The 26,068-nt window shown below is 38.6% G+C and overlaps 1 protein-coding gene across 1 annotated transcript; it reads left to right on the plus strand.

Moving 5' to 3' along the window:
• Window positions 1-16,748: 16,748 nt before the first annotated feature.
• LOC126778383 (uncharacterized) lies at window positions 16,749-17,660 on the plus strand. Its single transcript, XM_050501873.1, has one exon. It carries the CDS (start codon window positions 16,749-16,751, stop codon window positions 17,658-17,660), a length of 912 nt encoding a protein of 303 aa, XP_050357830.1.
• Window positions 17,661-26,068: the final 8,408 nt, after the last annotated feature.

A 26,068-nucleotide genomic window follows, 5' to 3' on the forward strand; every position in this document is an offset into this window, starting at 1 on the left:
GAATAATCAATTAGCATTATTTTATTAATGTGAAAGTTTTTATGTTTGGGTGCTTGTTATACATACCTGCAAAAGTTGCTTAATGGATTTGTAATAAATATTATACCCTGATAATCTAAAATCTCCTCCCCCAAATATATAAGCGGCTGAAGCTCAGCGGATGCTAGTAATATAATATATTTATATCTTACTAACATAAATACAACAATAAATAATGTCAATATTAAATCGGATAATGAAAGATATACATCTTTAATATTTCCTCTTAAGCTTATATAAATCAAAAGATCGCCAATTTATGGTTTGGCACCTTAATAATTATTATCAATACATATTTTGAAATGAATACAAGGATACTTAAAATATTATTTTAGGTTAAATGGATTGAAGTCTAATTGTGGTCCAATTAGTACATTTAGTGAAAATATTTTAGTATAATGAAATTAAATTGAATTGGCATTTAATGTATGCTTTAATTTAGTTTAATGATGATATAATGATTAACAATAAGGCCTTAAGTACATGCGCACTAGATATTATAGTGCTCAAGTGTGTGTGCAAACACAGGCGCACTCATTTGATAGTATGCTTACCTATTTAAAAAATATAAAAAATGACAATCTAATTTTAAAATTTTCAAAATGAATAATTATTATCCAAGCATAAATCACGTTCGCAATAATGTGTCAATACTCAAAATTTGAAGTATTATCGAATAAGGCGACTTGATGCTAATACATAATTTATGTGCTTGGTTCAAAATCTCAGGGAATAACTTCACGAATTACGGTCATACTTTGTCATTTATTATTAAAAACTTTATCATGATTATTAATTCTGAGATGAGTATACATTTTTGTATTGTTTGATTTAATTAGTAATAATTCTATAAATTTAATAAATTTGAATAAGCTGACGTTTGTTATTCGTATATCACTGTATACATGCTAAACAATATAAGCAATATTATGTCTTCTTATTTTGATTGTCAAATCAATGATGTCTGAAAGAGATACAACTGTGTTTAACCGCTAAACAAAACTTATAAATCCGTTAGTTAAGATAAGATATTCACACATATTATCTAAATAATAAAAATATGAATTATTTACATTATGGCCTGAAGATTCATTGTTATGAACACAAATTAGGTATGCGATAATTCGGTGGTGCTTGACCGGGTTTGAACCAAGTTTTTTTTTTATAATATACAGCGTCACTTCAAACTCGACAATAGTTCATAGATGGCGGTATTTTGAATCGCGCTAGCGAAGTGTCATTGTAAATTATTTAGATATCATTAAAACAAATGTTTTGGTATCAATTCATCAGGTTCAATTGTTCTTTAAATAACATAAATTAAAAATATTATGAGCACTGTATCATACGTCAAATCAATATATAAATAATAATCAATGAGTCAGTGTAAGTACATGCACAAGGGCATAATATCTAAGTTCACATGGTTGACGTTGCATTGCGATGTAAGGGATGGTTAGTATTTCTTACGATGCCAATGTTTTTGGGTGGTTAGGACCATTTATAAATTAAAAAAACTACTTCAACGTAACCTAAGTCCTACACAAATATGGTTTATTTACCGTCTTCAAAAAAGGATGTATTCAATTTGTCTGTATATAATATATTTTTAGCGATGATCTGTGTACAATTGGAGCACCATTGAACCCGCATTGGAGCAGCGTGGTGGAATAAGCTCCAAACCTTCTCCTCAAATAGGGAGAGGAGGCCTTAGCCCAGCAGTGGGACATTTACAGGCTGTTACTGTGTACAATTGGCCCAGGATTATACGTCATAGTTGTCACGGACTCTTTTTAGCAGAAACTTGTAAATATTTACACTGTAATTTGTATTTTGATATTTTGTTTGTTATAACTTTCCAAAACGTCACTAAATGTTTACATATATGTAAGAATATGAAATTGCATGCTTGTGACGTCAATAGTTTTAATTTAAAGATGTGTATATGTAAAGTTGTGTGAAGCTGTAAGGCGCAGCTATTTATATAATAATATTATTCACTAAAACCTTCGCCGAAATGCGCTGTCTGTTGATATAATTTCTAAATATATATATATTATTTCAGAACGAATAAAAAATACGTTTTTATTAATATTGATAGAGACAGAATATATATAATATATTTCGAAATACAAATGGGAACTTATTTTCAAGAATAAATAATATTATATTATAATATGTGTAAATCCTACTCATACTGTCTTTTCAAATATACTTGTTTTAATTCAAAAATCTTTAACCTCTTAGATGCGTACTAGTAAAATCGCACACAGTTTTATTAACTGAATATTTATGGTTATTCCCCATAAATTTTCAGTTTCATTTTATTTTTCTGTGTGTTAGGGCTTTGTGCAAGTCCGTCTAAGTAGGTACCACCCACTCATCAGATATTCTACCGCTAAACAGCAATACTTAGTGTTGTTGTTGCGTTTCGGTTTGAAGGATGAGTGAGCCAGTGTAACTACAAACAAGAGGGACATAACATCTTCGTTCCCAAGGTTGGTGGCGCATTGGCGTTGGCGATGTAAGGAATGGTTAATATATCTCAGTGCCAATGTCTGTGCGGTGGTGACAACTTAACTTCAGGGGGCCCATTTGTCCGTCCGCCTGCCTATAACATACAATAGGAAAACAAATACATCACCGAAGAATACCTATACAAATAATTCATTCATTATGACTAAAAAATTCATTATTACTACGACCTTAAGTATATTTGTAGAACGATCGAAATCGGAATTTCTCGTCTATCAACTCCTGACGTTATACCAAGTTTGTCTATTAGAATTTGAAGTATCGTTTGAAACTTTACGTCGTTGCTGGTAATCATTGAACCTGTTCTCTGTGATAACAAACAGTATAAAACAAACTAACTAAACATGTGTTTTTTTTTTAAAAAAAAGGTCGTCGAGCAAATGTACTTCTTGATAGTAAATGATAGATAATCGGAATATAAGAACTATATAGCACTGCTGCACTGCACTGCACTATATTACACTGCCATTATACTTTCGACCGTATGATCTAAGTTATTCCCTTATCTCAATTACATTGGCTCACTCCATTCTTGCCGGTACAGAGTAACACAAAGCTGTTTAACGGTTGAGTAAATACTGAGTACCCAAGCAAACAATCTCAAGTCCTACAAATGGATACAAAATAATATTAAACATTACAACATCTTTGGAGCTTTAATATTGTAAACACAAACTACCAACAGCAAATACTACCGATAAGTTTTCGCTCGATAAACTACTTCATCGAGTAGTTTGAAATCAAGATTGCTTAAGATGTCCTTGAAAACGTATTATTGAATTTCATGTACAGATTTATCAATTATAATGAAATTTTTATGATAATTGTGTAATTAGATGAATAATCCTTCTAATATTATAATGATTGACTGCCTCGTTGTTCGAGTGGCTAGATATAAGGCCGCAGATCCAGAGGTCCTGGGTTCAAATCCCAGGTCAATAGAAATTTATTAGGTTTTTTTGTTCAAATTATTCAATGTATTATGAAAGAAAAACTGACTCGAAACACAGATACACAATCATTATCCGATGGGACGGCAATCCGACACGACCGCAAAGAGTTTAGACGTAAGACCAAAGGCTTTACGTGCTTCCCGAGGCACGGGAGTGTATTCACTTCCAACTACCAGACATTAGGATTACAGGCTTTTTATTTAACCAATAGATTAAAGAGGCAGTGAGATATATAACTGTATAATATATTACAATCATGTACACAAATACTATAAATATATACTTTGCATTATTACTGAAAATCCTTAATTAATCCTTAATAAGGATTAATTACTGAAATTACTTAAAAGCATAAAATATATACGCAACAAGTTATATAATTATAATACAAGGTAAAATAATTTACTAAAAAAAACATCCCAGATTGATGAGGGAATCACTGAATAATCTAGCGCTCATTAAAAGCGCACTTCAAAATATGAGCATACAGAATTTCAATAAAGGTTTTCCAACATTGAATGATCATCGATCACAAGAGATACGTTTCATTCATACAATTTTAACTCTTATATAAAAGAAATAAGATTTATAATTGAATAATTAAAGTTTGTGTGGAATTACACTCGCTAACAAGTAAAAGTGATGTGAGTTAGGGGATTTCCATAGTCTTGTCTAGTCTAGGCTTAATTGGATAGTGGAATACGCTGAGGCGTAACTTGCTGGATAATGCGTATTATATAGGGTTGAGAATTTCAAAACAATTAATTTTTAAAATTAATTAATTTTGACTTACTTAGACCTTCGTGCAAGCCTGTCTGAGTAGGTACCACCCACTCATCATATGTTCTAGCAATACTTAGTACTTTTATATTCCGGTTTGAAGGGTGTGTGAGCCAGTATAACAGTACTTTTATATTCCGGTTTGAAGGGTGTGTGAGCCAGTATAACATACACAACAGACGTCTTATTTTCCAAGGTAAGGGCGCATCGGCGATGTTTTATTGGGCTAGTATTATAGTCCCAATTATTATAGGCAGTTGTGACCACTTACCATCAGATGGTCGATTCGACAGTCTGCCTAGTTATTTTAATAAATATATATATATTTATAAATCGTATTATAAAATGCGATATAAAAGTATTGTAATAGCTCATTTATGGTGCACTGCTGGACAAAGGCCTTCTTTCAAAAGTCAAAAGTCAATGTGAATAATTTTGTAACTTGAATAAATTTTCGAATTATGTTAATATCACTTGTGTATTAACATTTTAGAAACACAAACCAAAGAATTGAAAGAGTACAAAAAAGTTTTCTAAGTCATATAAAATATCGTTTCGAATCGATTCAACTTTCATTATTTAAAAAAAAAAACCTACAAAATTAAATTAACTATTTATGACACTAACATACAAAGTTTTGTTAGAAATCAAAGATATCTTTCATAATAAGATAAAAAACTCGTTTTTTGATCCGTCACACTATTATTTTTAACGATTAAATTATTTGTCATCCAAATATTTAATATCTAATAGATTAATATTTACTGTAATTTCTTGTAGCTAGCTGTAATAAGCAATCATATATTTTGTCATATCGTAATATCCTATAATAAGAAGCGCATTTAACTTTATTTTTTATTATATCATAAGTTCTATATATTATAAGTTACGTAACTTAAATGTTCTGAATAAATAAATAAATATTAAGTTTTACGGCTGATCGACGCTGTTAATCGCTTATTTTGTTTTAATACTCTTATTGGTTAATGCTCTCTAAGAAATCAGTGTATGATCGTAAGGCCTTCTGTGGGTATGTCATGAGCAATCAACGGAATGTGAAGACGTCATTAATTGGTCATCAATTTTCAATTCAAAAAATCCAGAGTTTCTATAACATTTTTTATCATAAAAGTCAAAAGTCAAAGTCAAAAAATTTTATTCAATATAAAAGCGTTACACTTGCTTATTGATTGTCATAAATCGACCACCGGTTTGGAAATAAGCACTCAAGTAGAGCTGAGAAGAACCGGCGAAAGAAACTCAATAGCTTAATAAAACGAAGCTGCTCACTTTTGATTTGTTTACAATTAAAGCGCTTTAAATTGATAGAAACTTTGCTCAAACTTGCCTCACTTCTCTTCGATAACGTCAATAAGATTGAGTGACAGCCCTGTCGTATTCTGAATGTCTCACTCTACGCATTAATTTGCATTAAGCTTCAAGCGGTGCATAACGTTATAAAGTGTAGGAATAGACAAATCCCTTAAAGTATTATCCTGGCTAAACAGATGTATGAAAAAATATATTTTACTCATTTTGATTTAAATTTTTTGCCATTGTTGATAGCAAATATTATAGTAATACTTTCATGTACATTCATAGTATTACTGTTTTTTTTATTGGGATTGTTTGTTTCACATTTTTGCTTCCGCTTTTCTTTATTTTTAACTGCGTATTTGTTCCGTGTTAAATTTGACAGGCTCTGTTTGATTTGTTTTGTTGTATTACTTGAAATTCTTAACTTTTTATACAATCTAAGTGATGAGCTCTCTTGAATTTTTACTAACAATGTTTAAACAAATATTAAAAGCCTTATATTTTAACTGCATTTTTTATTATTATTTATGCCACAATTTATCTGATTTTCGTCTAGAGTGTAATTTAGACGTTATATTGCACTAAACTTTTGAAAGATAAACATATTTTAAGCTTCGTAGTAAATTAATTATAAGTGGAGCATTGTTTTCACAATATAACCAACAACAGTGATCCCAAGAAAGCCTAATTTCGCGCACACCGCAGTATTTTCGAAGTTAACTTTTCTCTTAACATAAAACAAGCTACGTGTAGACTGCCTGACTTATCAACGACGTATAAGACTATGGAACAGACTTTTTGATTAATATTTGTAAACTTGTTAGGTTTATTTTCATTTCGTCATAAAGTGCGCAAAATTTCATTACATATATCTAAAATAATGTCTACTTTTTGTGGGTTTTCCATACGGAACGATGATAATATTTAAAAAGACAATCGGTTATTTTTAAATATTGTAGTACGAAATTTGCTAGGTGTACATAGGTAAATAAAACCAAAGTTTTTCAGTCAGCGCTTTAACCAATTACACGCAGAGGGCCTACGATGCTCATAGCGTACATATCATTATCATTATGATGAGGAAATCTCGAACTGCAGCGCGTCCAGCATATTTACAATTTACCCTAACCACGCTCAAGGACACGTTCTCTTTAAAAATCGGACTCATCCAGAAATTAAAGATCCATTGCACATTAAATAGGCTAAAGTAAAATTTAGAGTTTCTGCAAAGGGCGCAACACGTTAAATCCATCCGTTGTGGTGTCAAGTTTTATTGCTTAGAATCTAACCTTAGGGATGTCACTTTCACGTGAGATTACTTTTTACGATTATGTATAATTCTGACTCTAGGGGCGCAATGCGAAACGCAACGCGGACTAATATCCATATTAATTGATAAATAACATTGCACACATTGCGAAACAAATAAGCCGAACAACTGTTCCTTGAGACTTTCTAAGCTAAAAATTATTATCAATGTGAGCTCTGTTTCGGGTCCATCACTACTCGTGTAATGAATATTATCGCGCATTCAACCCTTTCTTGATCGTCTCGCAATAACTTGCGTAATCAAGCTCTAAGCTACACTTTGCTGAAAGGTTAATATTATATATATTTTATATCGTTTTATATTTTGCTTAATATTACATGGTATATTTTTAATTGAGAAGGATTTTTAAATTGACGTTTGTCGTTGATCATTTTTATGGTAATATTTAATTAAAGTGTATTATTATACCACAAGTACCAGCGCTATTACGGCTAAAAGTCAGGTGACCCGTTAATTATGTGGTGTAATAGCCTTTCGGTTTATGCAAACAGAATATATATAAACAGATTAAATGCAGAGATGGATATTTTCTATACTTAATCATACGTAATTTGCGGTTTTGGATCTTCAGTAGTAAATTCCATTTAAATTGTAATTTAAAAGCGCAAGGTCTAGGTCTATAACTTTAGATTATACTGTAGGAATTACTGGGCCTGGTGGTAAATGGTCACCATCGTCTATAGACCAATGCCTATACGAGATGCACTGTCAATAAGCCACCAAACTTTTTTTTATTTTTTTTTATTTCATTTATTTTAAAGAGTTTTTTCTTTAAGAAAATGCCACCCTCATAGTGCTTACAGAACATTGAACACATTGGTTAATTACATTTATTCTTAATAAGATCATTCACTAGCTTGTACAAAACTTTCGCTGGTTCTGATGTAGGGTCAGCGAGGACACTGTTACATGCCCCCATTAATTAAACGTAAAAAAAATATTCTATCAGCTTCGTTTCGAACATCCATTATTACGTGTCTTCTATGATATTACATATACTGCAATTAGGTGAGCGTGTTTTACCCATAAGGAAACCATAGTTATTTAATGGAATGTCGGGCACATTCCATTAAACGAAGTTGAAGACCTGGTCATATTGGCACCATCAAACCAAAGACTTAAAAAAAAAGCAGCCTGGACTATGGAAAGTCCAGGCTGCTTTTTTTTTTGTAACAGACCCCCTTAGTATGCGATCGCTCATAAAAATACTCTCTCCAAAATTTGTACATTCTTTGTTTAAGCAGATATAATAATTCCGAATGATATGGTAGGCAATGGTAGAAAATACCATTTCGTGCTGCATCTTTTGCTAATATATCAACCTTTTCATTATTTTCTATGCCAATATGAGCAGGTATCCACTGTAACATCACAAGCTTCTTTATTATAATTACTTTTACTGTTGTCAATTGTGGCTAAAGAACATTCAATGTGAGAGGATAAATCCACATTGCTAACCCACGTGTCTAGACTGAACATTTCTAACTTATCGCTTTGGTGGATTCCAAAAGCGTTGTAATCATTGTGAATCGTAATGAGCAATGGTAGTTTCTTATTTCGCCAGTAGGAATTTGTACACACATTTTGAAATATATTCAATAACCTGATAACTTTATTTTTAGCCATAGATTTACATTTTAACCAAAATTTACCTCCCAAGTAATATCTTCTGATCGATAATTGTGATATGCAAAGCTCATTTGCCATTATATGCCACCAACCTTGGGACCAAAGATCTAATGTCCCTTGTGCCTGTAGCAATACTGGCTTATTAACCCTTCAAATCAGAATTCAATAATTTGTTGAAGAAATTGTTGTTTGGCAATAGAATATATAAGAAGTGTACCTTCCCAGGTTTGCACATTGCCATACCACCAAGTAAATTATTAATATAAGTATTTAGAACCTGTATTATTATTTCAATTCTAATCTAATATTATTACACAAGCTAAAAGCTTTTTGTCATAAACTATATAAAATATTTTATTATAAGTTTACTTAAGGCAAATTTTACTTACTCATCTCGAAATGTCTTACTATAAAAGCCTACAATCTCGGGCACGCGTCGTCTTGGTTTCTTAGTACTACTTAAGCATATTATAATAACAATAATAAAAAATAACATAGTATGTTTTTGTTCTTATAATTTTACAAGTATATATTTATTTTTTAAGTACATGTGTATTCAAATTAACTAATTAATTACATGGAGGGCGCTGCACGCAAGGACAATAGTAAACGCTCCACATAGAATATATATATATATATATTATTATTTTTTATTTTAATATTTTAAAATGTAATTTTCACATTCAAAATCAATGATATTATTATTATATTGTAAAACATGAGTTCCCCTTTTCTAAGGTTAACATGTCCTCATTGCCCCAGTTCGGCGGGAACGTTTAACTCGCATGGGCTTAAAATACATATTGGGCATAAACATAAGGATGTGGCTCGTTTCCCTGTCGGGACCGCTAGCGCGTAGCAGTCCCTTCAACCCGACGACGACGGTATAAGTGCACCATCTCTGGGTTCACAGCCTCCTATCAATGTTCTTGATGGTCTAGCGTCACTCAGGAGATCTGTAAGGGTGCTAAGGCATGTTCCTAAGGGAGTGAGGAACCTAGCGGCCGGTAGACTGTGCGACATTATAAGAAGGTGTATTGAGACCAATGGAACAACAGATTGGTGTACACTGCTCACATTTTCTTATACTGCGCTTAAATTACCACTTCTGCAGGGCTCGGGTAACCTTACGTCCAAAGTGAAGGCCAACATAATATCCTGTGGCGCACCCGATGATGTCGATAAAGATGTGTCCTATAGAGCGTCTTCAGTCCAAAAGGCGATCGAGTCAAAGGTGTTTGAGGGTGACTTGAGGGGGGAAGTGCGCTTGTTAATGTCTGATGATGTAATAGCACCGCCTGGTCCCGAAACTCTAGCTTCCTTGAGGTCCAAACATCCATCCCCATCCCGTCCATTAGCTTTTCCTCTGGCGCCGGATCGATCCATTCAAATCTTAAAAGTCAAAAAGGAAGAGGTGATCCAGGCTCTAGGCAGTTTTCATAATGGTTCAGCGGGCGGTTTGGATGGTATTCGTCCAGTTCATTTAAAAGAGCTGATCACGAATTCTGCAGGGGACAACGGGCAACGTTTGCTTGAATCTTTGGTTGATTTGTGTAACTCCCTTCTTAGTGGGCAATTAAATCCGGAAGTTTGTCCATATATGTACGGGGCGAGTCTGTGCGCGCTGTCAAAAAAAGATAGGGGCATTAGACCAATTGCAATGGGGAGCATCTTTCGTCGTTTAGTGGCTAAACTAGGGTGTCGTACTATTAGAGAGGATATGGCCAAAAACCTCCAGCCGCACCAGTTGGGGTTTGGAACCCAAATGGGGTGTGAGGGAGCAATACACGCAACACGTACATTTGTAACATAGCCAGGGAACGCAGATTGTGTAGTGATAAAATTAGATCTTAAGAACGCGTTCAACTCAGTGGAAAGGGACGTACTCCTTGATGAGGTAAGTAGAAACATTCCTTCTCTTTATCCATTTCTTCAACAGGTCTATCAGTTCCCTTCTAAGCTCTTCTTCGAAAATTCCCTAATACTTTCCCAAGTTGGTGCACAGCAGGGGGATCCGCTTGGACCACTTACTTTCAGCCTTGCAATCCATAAGGCAATCTTGTCCTTAAAATCTCCTCTTAATATATGGTACCTAGATGATGGCACTATTGGGGGAAAGCCAGAAGACGTGAGGCAAGATATCCTTACTTTGATTCCCCTCTTTAAAGACTTAGGGTTAGAGATTAACTCGGATAAGTGCGAGTTTTTTCAATGTGGAGCCGGCCCCTTTAATAAATTCTCCCTTTTCTCTTCCATTCTACCTGGCCTCAAGGAGCTGTCTCGTGAAACCTTTAATCTTCTGGGTTCACCTATTTTTCCGGAGGCTGTTCCCGAAGCTATTGAAGTCGGGAGACGTCTTCTTTTACTTGCTCAGAACCGTCTCACTGGGATCTCTGCGCATGTAGCCTTGGTTCTGTTGAGAATGTGTTTTGCGGTACCAAAGATTACCTATCTTTTAAGGACGTCTCCTGTCTGGTTGTTCTCTCAAGATATATCTTCCTTTGATAGCTCCTTAAAGTGTACGGTAGAAAGTATTTTGAATGTGTCATTGAATGAAACTCAACAGTGGAGCCAAGCCTCTTTGCCTGTACGGTCTGGGGGTCTAGGTGGGCGACGAGTGAGGGATGTGTGTCTGCCTGCCTTTCTCGCATCGGCGCATGGGGTTGTTAGTCTGGTCTCTAAAATTCTATCGTCCGATGGAGGCAGGACTATCATACCTTTTGCTGCTGAGGGAGTAGCCAAGTGGGAGACGCTCTTCCCGAATGCACCCCTTCCTAGATTTCCAGAAAGGCAGCGTTCTTGGGATGATGTGGGGTACAAGTCTGAGCTCGACCGACTTGTCAGTGCGGCTGGGGGAGCGGATTTGGCCAGACTCAGAGCGGTGTCGAGGGCGGAGTCTGGAGCTTGGTTGCAGGCTTTGCCTTCCCCCTACTTCTCGACAGTGACTCTTTGCGTGTGGCTGTGGCTCTCCGCCTTGGCTGCGATGTTTGTCAACCACACCGATGCATCTGCGGATCCATGGTGGGTGCCAACGGTCATCACGCATTGAGTTGCGGACGATGCTCGGGGAGATTTCCCCGACACCACGCTCTAAACGACATTGTCCGGAGAGCCTTGGTTTCGGCGAATGTCCCATGCGTCCTGGAACCACCAGGTCTCAGTCGCTCCGATGGCAAGAGATCGGATGGCTTGACACTGGTCCCATGGCAAAGGGGAAGAAGTTTGATATGGGATGCTACCTGTGTCAATACCTTCGCGGCCTCTCACCTGGCCCACACAACGGGTCTGGACGGCTGGGGCGGCTGCTGAGAGTGCAGCAGCGAGGAAACGGGAGAAGTATGCCCCCTTTTTAAAAAAATATTTATTTGTGCCACTAGCGGTTGAGACGTCAGGATGTTGGGTGTCGGATGCCCTCAGCTTAATAAGGGAAATTGGCTGTCGCCTTAGAGAGAGGGGATTTGACAGTCGCTCCGGGTCACACTTGGCACAAAGGTTGTCCATTGCCATACAACGCGGAAATGCGGCCTGCATTATGGGCAGCTTTGCGTCGGGTGGGAATCGGGAGGTACTATTTTAAAATTTGACTAAAATAATAAAAATTAATAATCTAAATTTAAATCAAATCCTATGTAATGATCATAATTTCTGTAATATAAAAGAAAAGTAATATTGTAATCAGATTTATTTAATAAAGATAATGAATTCATCATCATTCACAATAAAAAAAAAAAAAAAAAAAAAAAAAAAAATTAATTACTTATTCGAACGGATTCGAACTGGATGACTAGACAGTTTCGAATACAATTTAGATTACCTCTAAAATTGTTGATTCGTCAAACTAACAAAAAAAACTAGAAAAAATCAAGACTTTAATTGTTTAGTTAAAAACTTATATATGACGTTAACAATAAATCGGTTACGATTGTCAAACCAAAAAAGCAACTTTAAATTTCCCACGAAACTGGGGTAATTTTTATAAACATAACTAGTTATCGCTCGAGCGATAACGAGGGAAGGTATAACATAAAAAAAGTTATAAACTTCCTTGGGGTTTAAGCTTATTCAATGCTAAATTTTATCAAAATCGATTCAGTGGTTTTGCCGTGAAAGCGTAACGGATAGACAGACTTACTTTCGCATTTATAATATCTGTTTTAATTATAAACAAGACACGCATTACTTACACTCTTAGTATAATAAACGTAATAATTTAAATAAGCAATCCTTAGTATCTTATATCTGTAATATAAATATGTGAAGCACCCCACTTTGTACTCCTTTTACCGCCAATTGCGTGGACGAAGAATAATGAAATTTTGCACAGTTTAAAGTTTAGATACAGGAGAAGTGCAGAAAGTTAAAATTTTTGTGAAATATGCATTACAAATACCTTAAATTAGTAAAATAAAACATTAAACACAACGCAATTACGCATTGGACGCGTGTATACACACGCGTTCCATTCATCATTCCTCTTGGAATGTTTATAGTCTTTGGTCAAACTGAAATGGTAACCGTCCGCCTGATGGTAAGTGGTAGTAGAGTCCAAACACGATGACAGTACAGTCGGGAAGAATGTTCTGTACTAGCCGCCCCCGTCTTGCCGGCCCGCAAGATGCTTCGCTTGTTTGCGCGGATGCTGGAAAGCCCTCCGGGCACATGATGGGGCCGAGGGAGTGCAACCTACCCATCACGACGGATAAGGTAGTATTAGGCACAAAGACCACCACCAATGTCGGACGGTTCCAGGTCGGGAAGGAAGCTGTAATGTTGACATGAGCGCAAAACTCAGCTTCCTTCAGATGAATAAAACCACTGCGCCTGGGCTCAGGATCTACTACTGCAGTCCATGGCGGAGTGGAAGATTGACCTGGCTGTGGCCTGCTATCCCTATTACGTCTCTCACCTACCTGTTTGGGCACGGAACTTGGATGGACACCGTGGCGATCCTCATTCGAATTGGAACAGATCCTCACGGGGTGGGGAGAGTACGTAGTTGTGGGAACGTACTTCTCCCCTAACTGCAGCCTGACAGAGTTCGAGACATATCTCGGATCGGACAGAGCTGCTGTGGCCAGGCAGTCGCCGAAACCTACTCTGGCTCTCGGCGACTTAAACGCGAAGTCACGCGCCTCGGGCTACCCTGCCATGAATCCGTTGCGTTTTTCCAGCGAGAAAAAGGACAAACAGTCGGACTGACAGACAAAAAAAATGATTGTTTTGGTATATCGCAATTAGCCATATTAACTTTAAAAGAGGCAGTTATGTTTAAATCTCAGACAGCAACGTCAATTTTATTTATATGTATTAATTTGACAATAGAATACCTTAATAACATTCAAACTTTGACAAAAATTAAATAAATTATGGTCGATTTTCGACCATAGGGCGATCACTAGTAGTATATAATTTAAGTGGTATATTTGTACGACATATTCAAGTAAACTATATAAATTCTTCAATAAAGAGCTGTATGGGCTGTTTTCTTAGAACTCGTGAACTCTAAAGGTCGGCTCATATAGAAATATACATAAAAATAAGGAAATTTCATAAATAAGGCGATATAAGATTATATAGATGATAAAAAGCGTGAAGTAATTATTCGTTGATTTTAAAGTGAATTTTCATTTCAATATTTGAATAATTTATTTAATTTACATATCTTTGTAATTTAATTCGGAGATTAAAGTAAATTTTTAGGTTCTTGTTAATTCTTTTCAGTAAATACTTAGCCTCTTGCTAATTCTTTTTCATAGAATCTTTATTCCATTTAATTTAATATTTTTAAATGATTCAAAAGTGCTTTTAAGGGTTTACTTAAATAAATGATATTTGAATTTATATTAGGTTTTGTTAAAAATATCTTCAACAGAAAAACAAATCCAAATTAGATTTTTGATAGGATTAATATCTAAGCATAAAAGATCATCAGACCGCTTATCAATATTAGTTATAAGAGTAGTATTAGTAGTTAATATACAAATAATTGCTGGTGGTAGGGCTTTGTACAAGTTCATCTGGGTAGGTACCACCCACTCATCAGATATTGTACCGCAAAGCAACAGTACTTGGTATTTTTGTGTTCCGGCTTGAAGGGTGAGTGAACCAGTATAATTACTGCCACATGGGACATAACATCTTAGTTCCCAAAGTTGTTGGCGCATTGGCGATATAAGCGATGGTTTGACGGTCCGATTGGCGTGGTTAGTAGATATTTGCCTTTCACGCCGAAGGTTGTGGGTTTGACTTCCACCCAGGACCGAAATTTGTGTGCATGAACATGTCTGTTTGTCCTGAGTCTGGGTGCAATTATTTATATACTAGCTGGTGCTCGTCTACGCAGGATTAGTATTTGGAGTAGCTTATATGAGCGTGGCGTAGAAAAGAACTAACATTATGACATAAATATTTTTTGAGTCGCATTTGAAAAATATAACTGCTTGACAATATTTTAACATAAGAAAATTGGCAATATAATAAATAGACGGTAATTAGGCACTGCAGAACCCCGATCATAGGCCTATAGTTATCTAGCTACTGCAGTATGCTCTTATAAACTATATTTAACGATTTTTTTCCTTCAGCATAAACATGCAGATTTTTTGCTTTGGAAACACGTGAGCAAGCCACATAGAGCTGACCGTGAGAAAAACATGGCGTGCCTAAATGTATGCTGCTACCTTTAAGGTTTGACCCTGCGATTTGTTGATCGTCATTGAAAATGCGACTTTTAACGGGAACTGCAGGCGTTTAAAATTGAATGGCAAGTTATTGGGTATGATTGGGATGCGCGGTATAAGAACATTGTCTCCCTTGGCTTCTCCAGTTAAAATTGTGGCCTTCCTAGTTCGGTAACTCGCAACCGAGTACCGTTGCATAATCTTGGCGCGTCCAGGTTACGCATCAACAAAACAGGTACCTTTAATTCCAATTTGTGTGATGGTACTCCGGACAACTCTAAAGAGTTAAGGAACTCTACGGGATAACTTGTTGTGTCATCAGATGACATAACTGTGTCAATAGAATTGTACACTGAAGTTTCGGTGTTTATTTCGGCCAATTTATTTTTTTATTTATTTTCGTAACAAATTATTTGATTTTTTTATTTATTTTCGTAACAGTCTCATTTTTCGGTGCTAGTATGGTTCTTTCACACAACCAATTTTCATCAACAATGTTTTGTTACATATTCGGAAAAACTTGTTCAATAAGTTCGTCTTCTGACTCCACAGCATGACAAAATTGCTGTGTGAAAGGAATCATACCATCTTGGTCGGTGTCTAGGAGGCCTTCACCAATTTCTAGCAGTTTCTGAGCATATGCTTCTTATTCGATATCGCTGAATAACTGGACTCGCATGTTAGTGGTAAGATAAAGCTTTTCAACTTTAGACCAAAGATATGAGGCTTTAAGACATGCGTTAATTTCATCTGCTGCAGTACCTCTCTCGATAACCGGTAAAGTCTGTCTAAAATCCCCTGCCAGTAACACTACCACACCACCCATCAACTTTTGATTGCTTTGAATGTCTTGTAGACAGCGATCAAGCGCCTCAATTGTGCGCTTGTGTGACATAGTGCACTCGTCCCACACGATCAGCTTACATTGTTGCAACAGGGCGCCGCGGGCACTGTTGCACGTTGGGGTTTCTTCGCTTGCCAGATTTAGAGGTAATTTAACAACAGTGTGGCGAGTGCACAATGCGTCTAAACGCAGCACATCACCTGATCAACTACGTCATGGATCAGGTGATGTTGCAGTGGTCTGATGTATGTCGTCACACGTATGGATACGCCCCTTCGGCAATATGGTCGCATGCGCATCTATTGTCCTCGCAGCGACGTCACACGCTTGACCACACCCCCAGCAAGATGGCCGCATGTATCGCTTTTGTTTTCGCCTAGGAGGAGGTCCCAAAAGTGGCAAGCACGCGTGGTGGTCATCGTGAGAGGGGAATGCCTATATAAGCGCTGTTGTTGTTGTTTATTTTTAATAAAGTAATTATTTCAACTATTTTTACTGTACGCTCTAATGTAAACATTGTTGACTCGTCACAATAAATAACTCTTAAAGTCTGCCGGAGTTTTTAATTGGTGGTTAAGCTGCGATCCTCTTCACTGGTGACCCCGACGTTTGAAGCACGAAGAAGAAGAAGACCTTTCAAGATGTCAATGCCGGACGCTCCATTATCACGTGACGCCACAGCTGTTACCGCCCTTCCGGCCACTGGAGAAACGATGCGAGTTGGAGTGAGAGTACCTGTATTCAACCCAGATGATCCAGAATTATGGTTCGCACAGCTCGAAGGCCAATTCACCCTGTCCGGCATCCGAGAAGACTCCACGAAGTTCTATTACGTACTAGCGCAACTGGAACCACAGCACACAGCGGAAATAAGGGACCTGGTCGTAGCTCCACCTTCCACCGGCAGGTACGACAAATTAAAAGCCGAATTAATACGGAGGCTGTCAGCTTCACAAGAGCGTAAAATAAAACAACTGCTAATGCACGAGGAACTCGGTGATAGAAAGCCCACACAATTTTTACGGCATCTACAACACCTAGCTGGGCCAACTGTTCCAACCGATTTTATCCGTACCATCTGGTCAAGTCGACTCCCAACGCATTTGCAGACGTGTATAGCAGCGCAGCATACGAAGATGAGCCTTGAAGACATGGCAGAGCTTGCCAACCGTATCAACGAAATCGTTCCAGCAACATTGCAAGTGTCCGAGCAAGTAGCCGTGCCAGTAGCCGGTCGAGTAGCCGGGCAAGTAGCCAGTGCATCTAGTTCCACTCTAGGAGTACCAAGTACTAGTTTCGAAAGCCTGAATCAGACCGTAGCTGAGCTGAGCAAGCAGATGGAGATACTTAGCATGCAACTTAACCGAAGACAGCCACGATCCCGCTCACGATTCGCCATAGACAGATCGCGACGACATTCCCGCGCACGTTCCCGCTCACAAACAAATAACTACCCGTACTGTTGGTACCATTATAGATTCGGCGAGCGCGCACGCAAATGTATTCAACCGTGTAGCTACAAGAAGATGGGAAACTCTCAAGGCAGCCAGTAGTGGCGGTAGACGACTGCCTTACAATTTCGGGCCGCCTGTTCATCACGGATCGCAAGACCAAAGTGCAATATTTAGTTGACACCGGTTCAGACCTCTGTGTCTTTCCAAGATCCGCTGTTCGGGAACCTAGAAACAAAATGGGATACGAATTGTTCGCTGCAAATGGGACTATCATTTACACATATGGCTTCCTCCCCTTAACGCTGGATCTAGGACTTAGGCGCGCTTTCACGTGGCGTTTCGTCGTAGCAGACGTCTCAAAGCCCATCATCGGCGTCGACTTTTTAAGTTACTACAACCTGCTAGTCGACTGTCGCAACCAGCGCCTCGTTGACGGTGTTACCACACTTGCTGTTGCACTCCCGAAACAACGTTCTATGGAAACAATTTCCTCAGTCCGTACGACTTTAGAGGATACATCTTATCATCGCCTGCTTAGAGAATTCCCAGAAATCACTCGTCCTGCTGGAAAGCCGCACATCACCAAACACTCTACGGTGCACCATATCCGTACCACCGATGGACCACCGGTATCTAGCCGCCCGCGACGGTTAGACCCGGAAAGACTAAAAATTGCTAAGCAAGAGTTCGATGAGATGTTACAGAGTGGCACAGCAAGAAGATCTGACAGCCCATGGTCATCACCGTTACATTTAACTAAGAAGAAAAACGACGGGAGGCGACCGTGCGGTGATTACAGAGCCCTAAACGCCCGTACAATTCCCGATAAGTACCCTATCAGGCACTTGCATGATTTTACGTGCCAGTTGACAGGCAGTACGGTCTTTTCAACCATAGACCTGGTTAAAGCTTATCATCAGATACCAGTATACGAAGACGACATTCCGAAAACCGCTATCGCCACTCCTTTCGGGCTTTACGAATTCCCGTTCATGACGTTCGGTCTTCGTAACGCCGCACAGACCTTTCAAAGATTCATGGACGAGGTACTGCGGGGCTTAGATTTTTGTTATGGGTACCTGGATGACATTCTAGTCTTCAGCAGCAGCAGTACCCTTCATCAAGAGCATCTCAAGTTGTTGTTCCAAAGACTAGCAGAATATGGAGTTCTAATAAATACCAACAAATGTACTTTCGGCAAAACGCAAGTCCAGTTCCTGGGTCACAACGTGTCAGCAGCAGGAATACAGCCGTTAGAATCGAAGGTTGAAGCCATTCAGAACTTCCCGGTACCCAAGACGCTAAAAGAATTACGAAGATTTTTAGGTATGATCAATTTTTATCGCCGTTTTATACCTAATGCTGCAAAAGTTCAAGCACCGCTCAACCAACTCCTCGTTGGGCCTAAAACGAAGGGATCGCAGCCTATTAACATGACGCCTGCCCTATTAGAGTCTTTCGAACTGTCTAAAAAGCAACTTTCAGAAGCTACGCTTTTGGTCCACCCAGATCCTCAAGCAGAACTGTCCATACAGACGGACGCTTCAGATACAGCAATAGGTGCTGTGCTGCAACAGTTCAAGAACAATGAATGGCAACCCTTAGCATTCTTTTCGAGGAAGCTAAGTCCATCACAGAAAAAGTACAGCCCATATGACCGAGAGTTATTGGCAGTGTATGACGCAATTAGACATTTCAGATTTATGGTGGAAGCTCGGACATTTTGTATCATCACGGACCATAAACCACTTACGTTTGTCTTTGCTAATCACCGAGAGAACAGTTCGCCACGCCAGTTTCGCTACTTGGACTTTATAAGCCAATTCACCACAGACTTCAGATATGTAGCTGGTAAAGACAATATTGTTGCAGATGCCCTTTCGCGTATCGAGGCAGTTTCTATACCCTTAGATTACCACTCCCTGGTCAAAGCACAAGAGGCGGACAGCGAGCTACAGGATCTGCTGAAAAATGGGTCTGTGCTTAGGTTGAAGAAAATACGATTAGAGTCAGAGCCAGCTCTTCTGGTATACTGCGATGTCTCTCAAAGTAATCCTCGACCATTCATCACACCTTCATATCGCAAGCAGGTATTCGATTCGCTCCACAATTTAAGCCATCCAGGAGCCAAGCCTACGGTCAAGTTAGTTACAGAGCGCTACATTTGGCCTGGTATCCGCAAAGACTGTCGACAATGGGTAAAGGAGTGTCAACTATGTCAGCAAAAGCAAAGTGACCAGACACACTCAAGCTCCGCTACAAGCCTTCGAAAGCCCTTGCGCACGTTTTCGACACATCCACTTGGATTTGATAGGTCCTTTACCTTTATGTTTAGGTTACAGGTACTGCCTAACCATCGTGGACCGCTACACAAGGTGGCCAGAAGTCTACCCACTACAGGACATCACCGCCGAAAGCTGCATTGCTGCCCTTTCCAGTGGTTGGATATCACGGTTCGGGTGCCCCGAACACATCACCACTGACCGTGGCCGGCAGTTTGAGTCGGGCGCTTTCAAAGAACTGGTCAAGCTCATCGGTGCCAACCATCATACCACAACGGCATATCATCCGACAGCTAATGGTATGGTAGAAAGACTACACCGTCAATTAAAAGCCGCAATTGCCTGTCATTCTACTCCGAACTGGGTAGAAGTGTTACCTTGGGTATTACTAGGTATACGCAGCGCATACAAGGATGACATTAAAGCTTCAACTGCCGAACTTGTCTACGGGGAACCACTGTGGTTACCTGGACAGTTCTTCTCATCAGCACCCCCAACCATCGAGGACATCACCGAATTCATTGGTAGAATCCGAACACATGTCAATAAATTAAGGCCACAACCATCATCTTGGCACACAAGTTCTAATCAAACTTTTTACATACCAAAAGACCTTATGCTTACCTCGCACGTATTTATCCGGCAGGGTCCCCATCGGAAACCCCTTCAAGCACCTTATTCAGGTCCATACAGGGTGCTGCGACGCGAGGAGAAAACCTTTGACATCGACGTACAAGGCAAAACGCAGCGAATCAGCATAGACAGACTGAAACCAGCTTACATACTCGCTGAGGACCAGACAGACCAGAATATCAAAGTTCAGGAGAAGTCTGATGCCATCCCTGCCAGTAAAACCAGGAGTGGTAGAGTGGTCAGATTCCCAAACTACTATCGCCCGTAGTCACAGTCTCGGCGGGGGAGTAGTGTGGCGAGTGCACAATGCGTCTAAACGCAGCACAAACATCACCTGATCAACTACGTCATGGATCAGGTGATGTTGCAGTGGTCTGATGTATGTCGTCACACGTATGGATACGCCCCTTCGGCAATATGGTCGCATGCGCATCTATTGTCCTCGCAGCGACGTCACACGCTTGACCACACCCCCAGCAAGATGGCCGCATGCATCGCTTTTGTTTTCGCCTAGGAGGAGGTCCCAAAAGTGGCAAGCACGCGTGGTGGTCATCGTGAGAGGTGAATGCCTATATAAGCGCTGTTGTTGTTGTTTATTTTTAATAAAGTAATTATTTCAACTATTTTTACTCTACGCTCTAATGTAAACATTGTTGACTCGTCACAATAAATAACTCTTAAAGTCTGCCGGAGTTTTTAATTGGTGGTTAAGCTGCGATCCTCTTCAACCGAATTTGCTGTCCGTCCACCGCTCAGCAATGTTGCAGCGATCCCAGAGGAAGCCACCGCTAACGCAACATTACGGTCCTTACGAATTTTTGCAAGAATCAAATTAAGTAAAAATGTTTTACCTGTACCGCCCGGGCGGTCAAGAAAAAAAAGACCGCCTTCGCCAAGCTCAACACGTTGTAATATTTTGTTATATATGTCATTTTGCTCGCGTAGCAGGCGTGGTTCAGTTTCGCTGACTTGAGCGTCTAATAAGGCGGTATCGTAGCTTAGCTCTCTGATCAAATCGGTCGACAACTCTCCTCGACGCTGCGGTGTAGGCATACCGAAGTCGGACAATTTCTTACCAGAAATCATTATTATTTTGTCCTCTATATGACTCAGTGCTTCATTAAAACATAGATCATTGTTGACTTGATCTATCCTTTCATATCTATGCAAGATATTCTCCGATAACGCAGCTTTATACTTATCCCATAGTTGAAGAGGATTGGATAAACCGCAAGTGCATATCAATATTGCAAATAGTTCTCTTATTTGTGAAGGAGAGCGACACAGCACGGCCTCTTCCATTGTGGCATCCCAGTGGTTGTCATCTTCCAACAACCCCAACTTCTCACACGCTTGTCAAAAAGTTTCAAGTTCTTGACCGTCAACTGTTTTTAGATCCAAGAAGTTAGTGGGGCCCTGTACTACATTCAGCAGCATTCGCAAACAGTAACATTCGAAGTTACTAACATGCACTGTGTAAATGCGCCCAAGAGCATCTCCTGCCTTCACACCTGGCCAGCCGTCGACAGGTGTTCCTTGCAATCAACATTTCCATTCTTTCGACGACACGTTCATACGGTACGGACGACACGTACATAAAGTAATGTTTTTGCAAATGCGTCATTTTGGCAAAGCACGAAAAATGCAGTTAGTGTCGTCTTAGGTGGTGCGGCCATTCTTTCTCTAAAATTATTTTCAGTGAAGTAAATCCGCTGACCATTATGCATGGTGATGACGGATTTAGTGCACCACAGGGACCGTGAATCATATTTTTCGTAACAGTAACGTGGAGTTTTTGATCACTTTCGGGGTATGGTATCTCCGCACTTATGACTTCGTCAATTTGGTTAGGGCGTAATTTATCCGTTAACCACAGCAGTAAGTGTACATGAGGCAGACCTCTTTTTTGCCACTCAATCGAGTACATGAAACATTTCATGTCTCCAAATATTTTACCTTTTGTAAGTAAAGCAACCAATTTTTGAACTTTTATTTTAAATAATCTGGCTGTTAAGTCATGTCTGTCCGTTGAATTTTGACCTGGAATGAGCTCTTCAGTAATTTCTGGCCAAGCGGGATTACATGTCATTGTAATAAACAAATCAGGCCTCCCGTAGTTACGCACGTATGTGAACGCATCCTGCGTGTACTCATGAAGATATCTAGGGCTATTTACAAATGACGATGGGAGTATTACCATTTGACCCAAATTGTTTGGATCTAAATTCGCATCATTCCTGATCGCGTCTTGTAAATGTATGTAGTTTTCTGCTCGCAGTTTTGTTTGGTTTAAGGCAATAAATCTTAAGCGCTCACTCTCCACTTTGACATACATGTCTACCAAAAACTGAAGAAGGAGAAGTCTACATCGAAGCAATAAATTAAAATTATTTCGACGTACCATCATATGATATACATAAAAGTCTTTGCACGACACTTTTTTGTTCGGTATGGGTTGTTTTCTAACTGGGTTTGTCTGAGGAATATCAAAACTGTACCCTTCATGTCCTTTCCAAAAAATTAACGGGTACTCGAGAGCATCATAAAATCTATGAGTGTCCGGAACTTTAGTGAGCCGGCCATCGTGCGCCTGAATAACAATGTCCCGAGACGCAGCCTGTTCACTACTTACAACTACGGCAGCTATTTCGTTTGTGGTCGGGCCATTGAATCGTCTTTCGTGTTCACCACGTGGAACACGATCTGGGTGTATCACAACGTTGTAATCATCGCTAGTCACTCTATCTTTAGCCATTTTAAATTCATGCACTAAAACGTTGTGATCATGTAAAACTTTTTGTATTTTTTGGACTGTGTTTCTCTCCACACCTAGTACGCCTACCAACTTGTGCTTCCTCATCACCCATGAAATAAACTTTCAAGAATTTTGGTTGCATTAGTAGCAGGAAGCAAAGAGCCAATCGTGTGGTATATTTGCCCTTGGATTGTAAAAGTCGGGTAAAATCCTGGCACCGACACAATGTTATCAGCTCCAAAAGATGTCATATGGAAACATGTATTGTATTTCCTTATGTGTTTTAGAAAACGGCGAGACTTGTCTGTTTCATTTGAAAAAAGTTCTTTAAGGGGTTCAACTGGTTCGTCTATTAAAGGAAGAGCTACTTTTCCTCCCGAACAACACATGCCTGCAGCTTGCTCTTTTCATTTAAGTGCACCGCAAAATCTGCATTCTTTATTCATCGCTTCTATTTTTATAAGCTTGTGGCTTTCGTAATCAAGTGTCTCGTCGTAGTCAAATGCAGCTTTATCGAATACCCCCCAGGCGTTTCTTGTAAATATTAGTCGTCGCTGTTGTGCCCTTTCAGCAACAGCGCGTCTGCGAGCGTCAGCAGCTTCAGCGGTTTCTGTAGCTCTTTGGGATGCTAAGTATGTCGCCTGTTGAAGACGCCGAGCTTGAGACTGTTCGGGTGTCTCAGAAGCCCGTTGAGATGCCATAGATTCCGCGTTATGTTGACGTCGGGCTTGAGACTGTTCGGGTGTCTCCGCAGCCCGTTGAGATGCTAGATGCTCGGCATGCTGTTGACGTCGATCATTGGACTGTTCTGGTGTCTCATTAGTCCGGTTAGATGTCAAATAATCAGCATGCTGTCGACACCGAGCTTGGGACTGCTCTGGTGTCTCGGCAGCTCTGAGAGCTGCCTGACGCTCTGCCTGTTCAAGTCTTCGCTGTTCGGCTTGTGGAAACGTTTCGTTAAGTCTAGCTACTTTCATAGTTCGAGCTTTATTAGAACTTTGGGAAAGATTAGACTTACGATTTCGCGGCATAATTCTTATTAAATGCTTTTTCTACACATCAAACAATACAGTACGTAATTATTATGTTAAATATAAATAAATACTTAAAAAAGTGCAATACTTGCATATTCAAACAAAATTATAGCTAAATAGTATATAATAATAGTAATGCCTATTAGGCAAAAAACAATTCAAATTTGCTAATTAGAAAACAAAAACACACGTTATTTACAATATTATAAATCAACCAAAAAAGGACCAATTACTAACCTACCTACAACCTCTGTAATTTACAAAAAAAAGAAGGAATTCGGTATAATGAACAGGTAAGTAACCTATATCTATTAATTTAAATAAAAATGAGGTATCTTATTTAAGTGTAACTCCTAACCAAAAAAAACTGAATAATAATCTTGGGCCTATATTACTTAAAGTACAATCCGTTTTTAAAAAATCGCTATAATCATGAAAATTCGCAAAACGGAGACAACAGTCAACGATGTCTGCCCTCACGCGTCTGCCCGCGTTCGGGTCGCGCACTCAGCGATGAGCGCCTTCTTCCCCCACACAAGTGCGTCGCACCGCCCGTCACCGCCGCCGGAGGCGAACCGCGCCGTACCGCTCGCTACACCGCACCCGTAGTATCGCGCATTTAAACTAAATGATGTCTATCATACATTACATAATTATATGTAACTAACGTTTATGGCAGCGCACGCCAGAATAGCTCGCAGAAAGGTAGGTTTTTTCCTAGTTACTTGACATTTAATGTCATATTTTGGACAGCTCACACAATATCTTTATAAATTGTAGCCTATGTGTTATTCTGATGTATAAGCTATATTATTGGAAAGTTTAATTGAAATCCATTCAGTAGTTTTTGCGTGAAAGAGTAACAAACATCCATCCACACATACAAACTTTCACGTTTATAATATTAGTAGGAAGTATGTATTCACAAAAGAAAAGTAGCATACGTAGTATATCAGTCTAATTTCCATAGCTCTGGTTCGTAAGGGATTAGATGGCCGTGTGTGAATAATATCCTAGGATATTATTTCTTAGGGTATCATTAGGGTGGCCAATATGCTCGTCCGCCTACCTATTCGATAAAAAAAACTAAAATCTCATTGATTTTCAACTCTATTAAAACTCGCAATATACATTTGAATACTAGTGACTATTAAACAATGGTTAAAAATCAAATTAAGAACAGCGTAATGGAAAATTCAAATCACCATCAAGGAGATCCTATTAATTTCTTGAACGAAAGCAATTGAGACCTCTTACAACCAGAGACGAATTATCTACATCGACAATAAATATTCGAAAGCTCTCTTAATTAATGAATCGGCAATCCTTTTGCATTGGACTTTGATGAAGTCCTGTTGAAAACACAGAGGACTTTAATTGAACGGACATATTTGCTTGATCGATATAAATTTCTTTATGAATAAAAATTTGCTTTAATAAAAAATTGCAATCGGAAAATTTCTTATTTATAATTTTATGAAAATGAATTCAAATATTTTTTTTAAATAAAATTATTCAACATAAACATTTCCCAATGGACTATTAATCAAAAACAAACATACGAGATTAAAAAAAAAGAATTAAATAAAAGCATAAGTAAATGAGAAAAATAAATATTATAATTGTAAGAAGTATGTATTCAAAGTAATATATAAAAGTTAATAATAAAATTGTATGAGACAGATCTGAAAAAGTTGGAGAATACGTATAAATAATGGATTGACGAAATGGCAAAACAAACATATTGTTCGTCGAATTTCTCTTACTTGTTTTCATTAGTAGCCTATTTTCTATTAAGATTGA

Source organism: Nymphalis io, chromosome 26, assembly GCF_905147045.1.
Source record: "Nymphalis io chromosome 26, ilAglIoxx1.1, whole genome shotgun sequence".
Classification (NCBI taxonomy): Eukaryota; Metazoa; Arthropoda; class Insecta; order Lepidoptera; family Nymphalidae; genus Nymphalis; species Nymphalis io.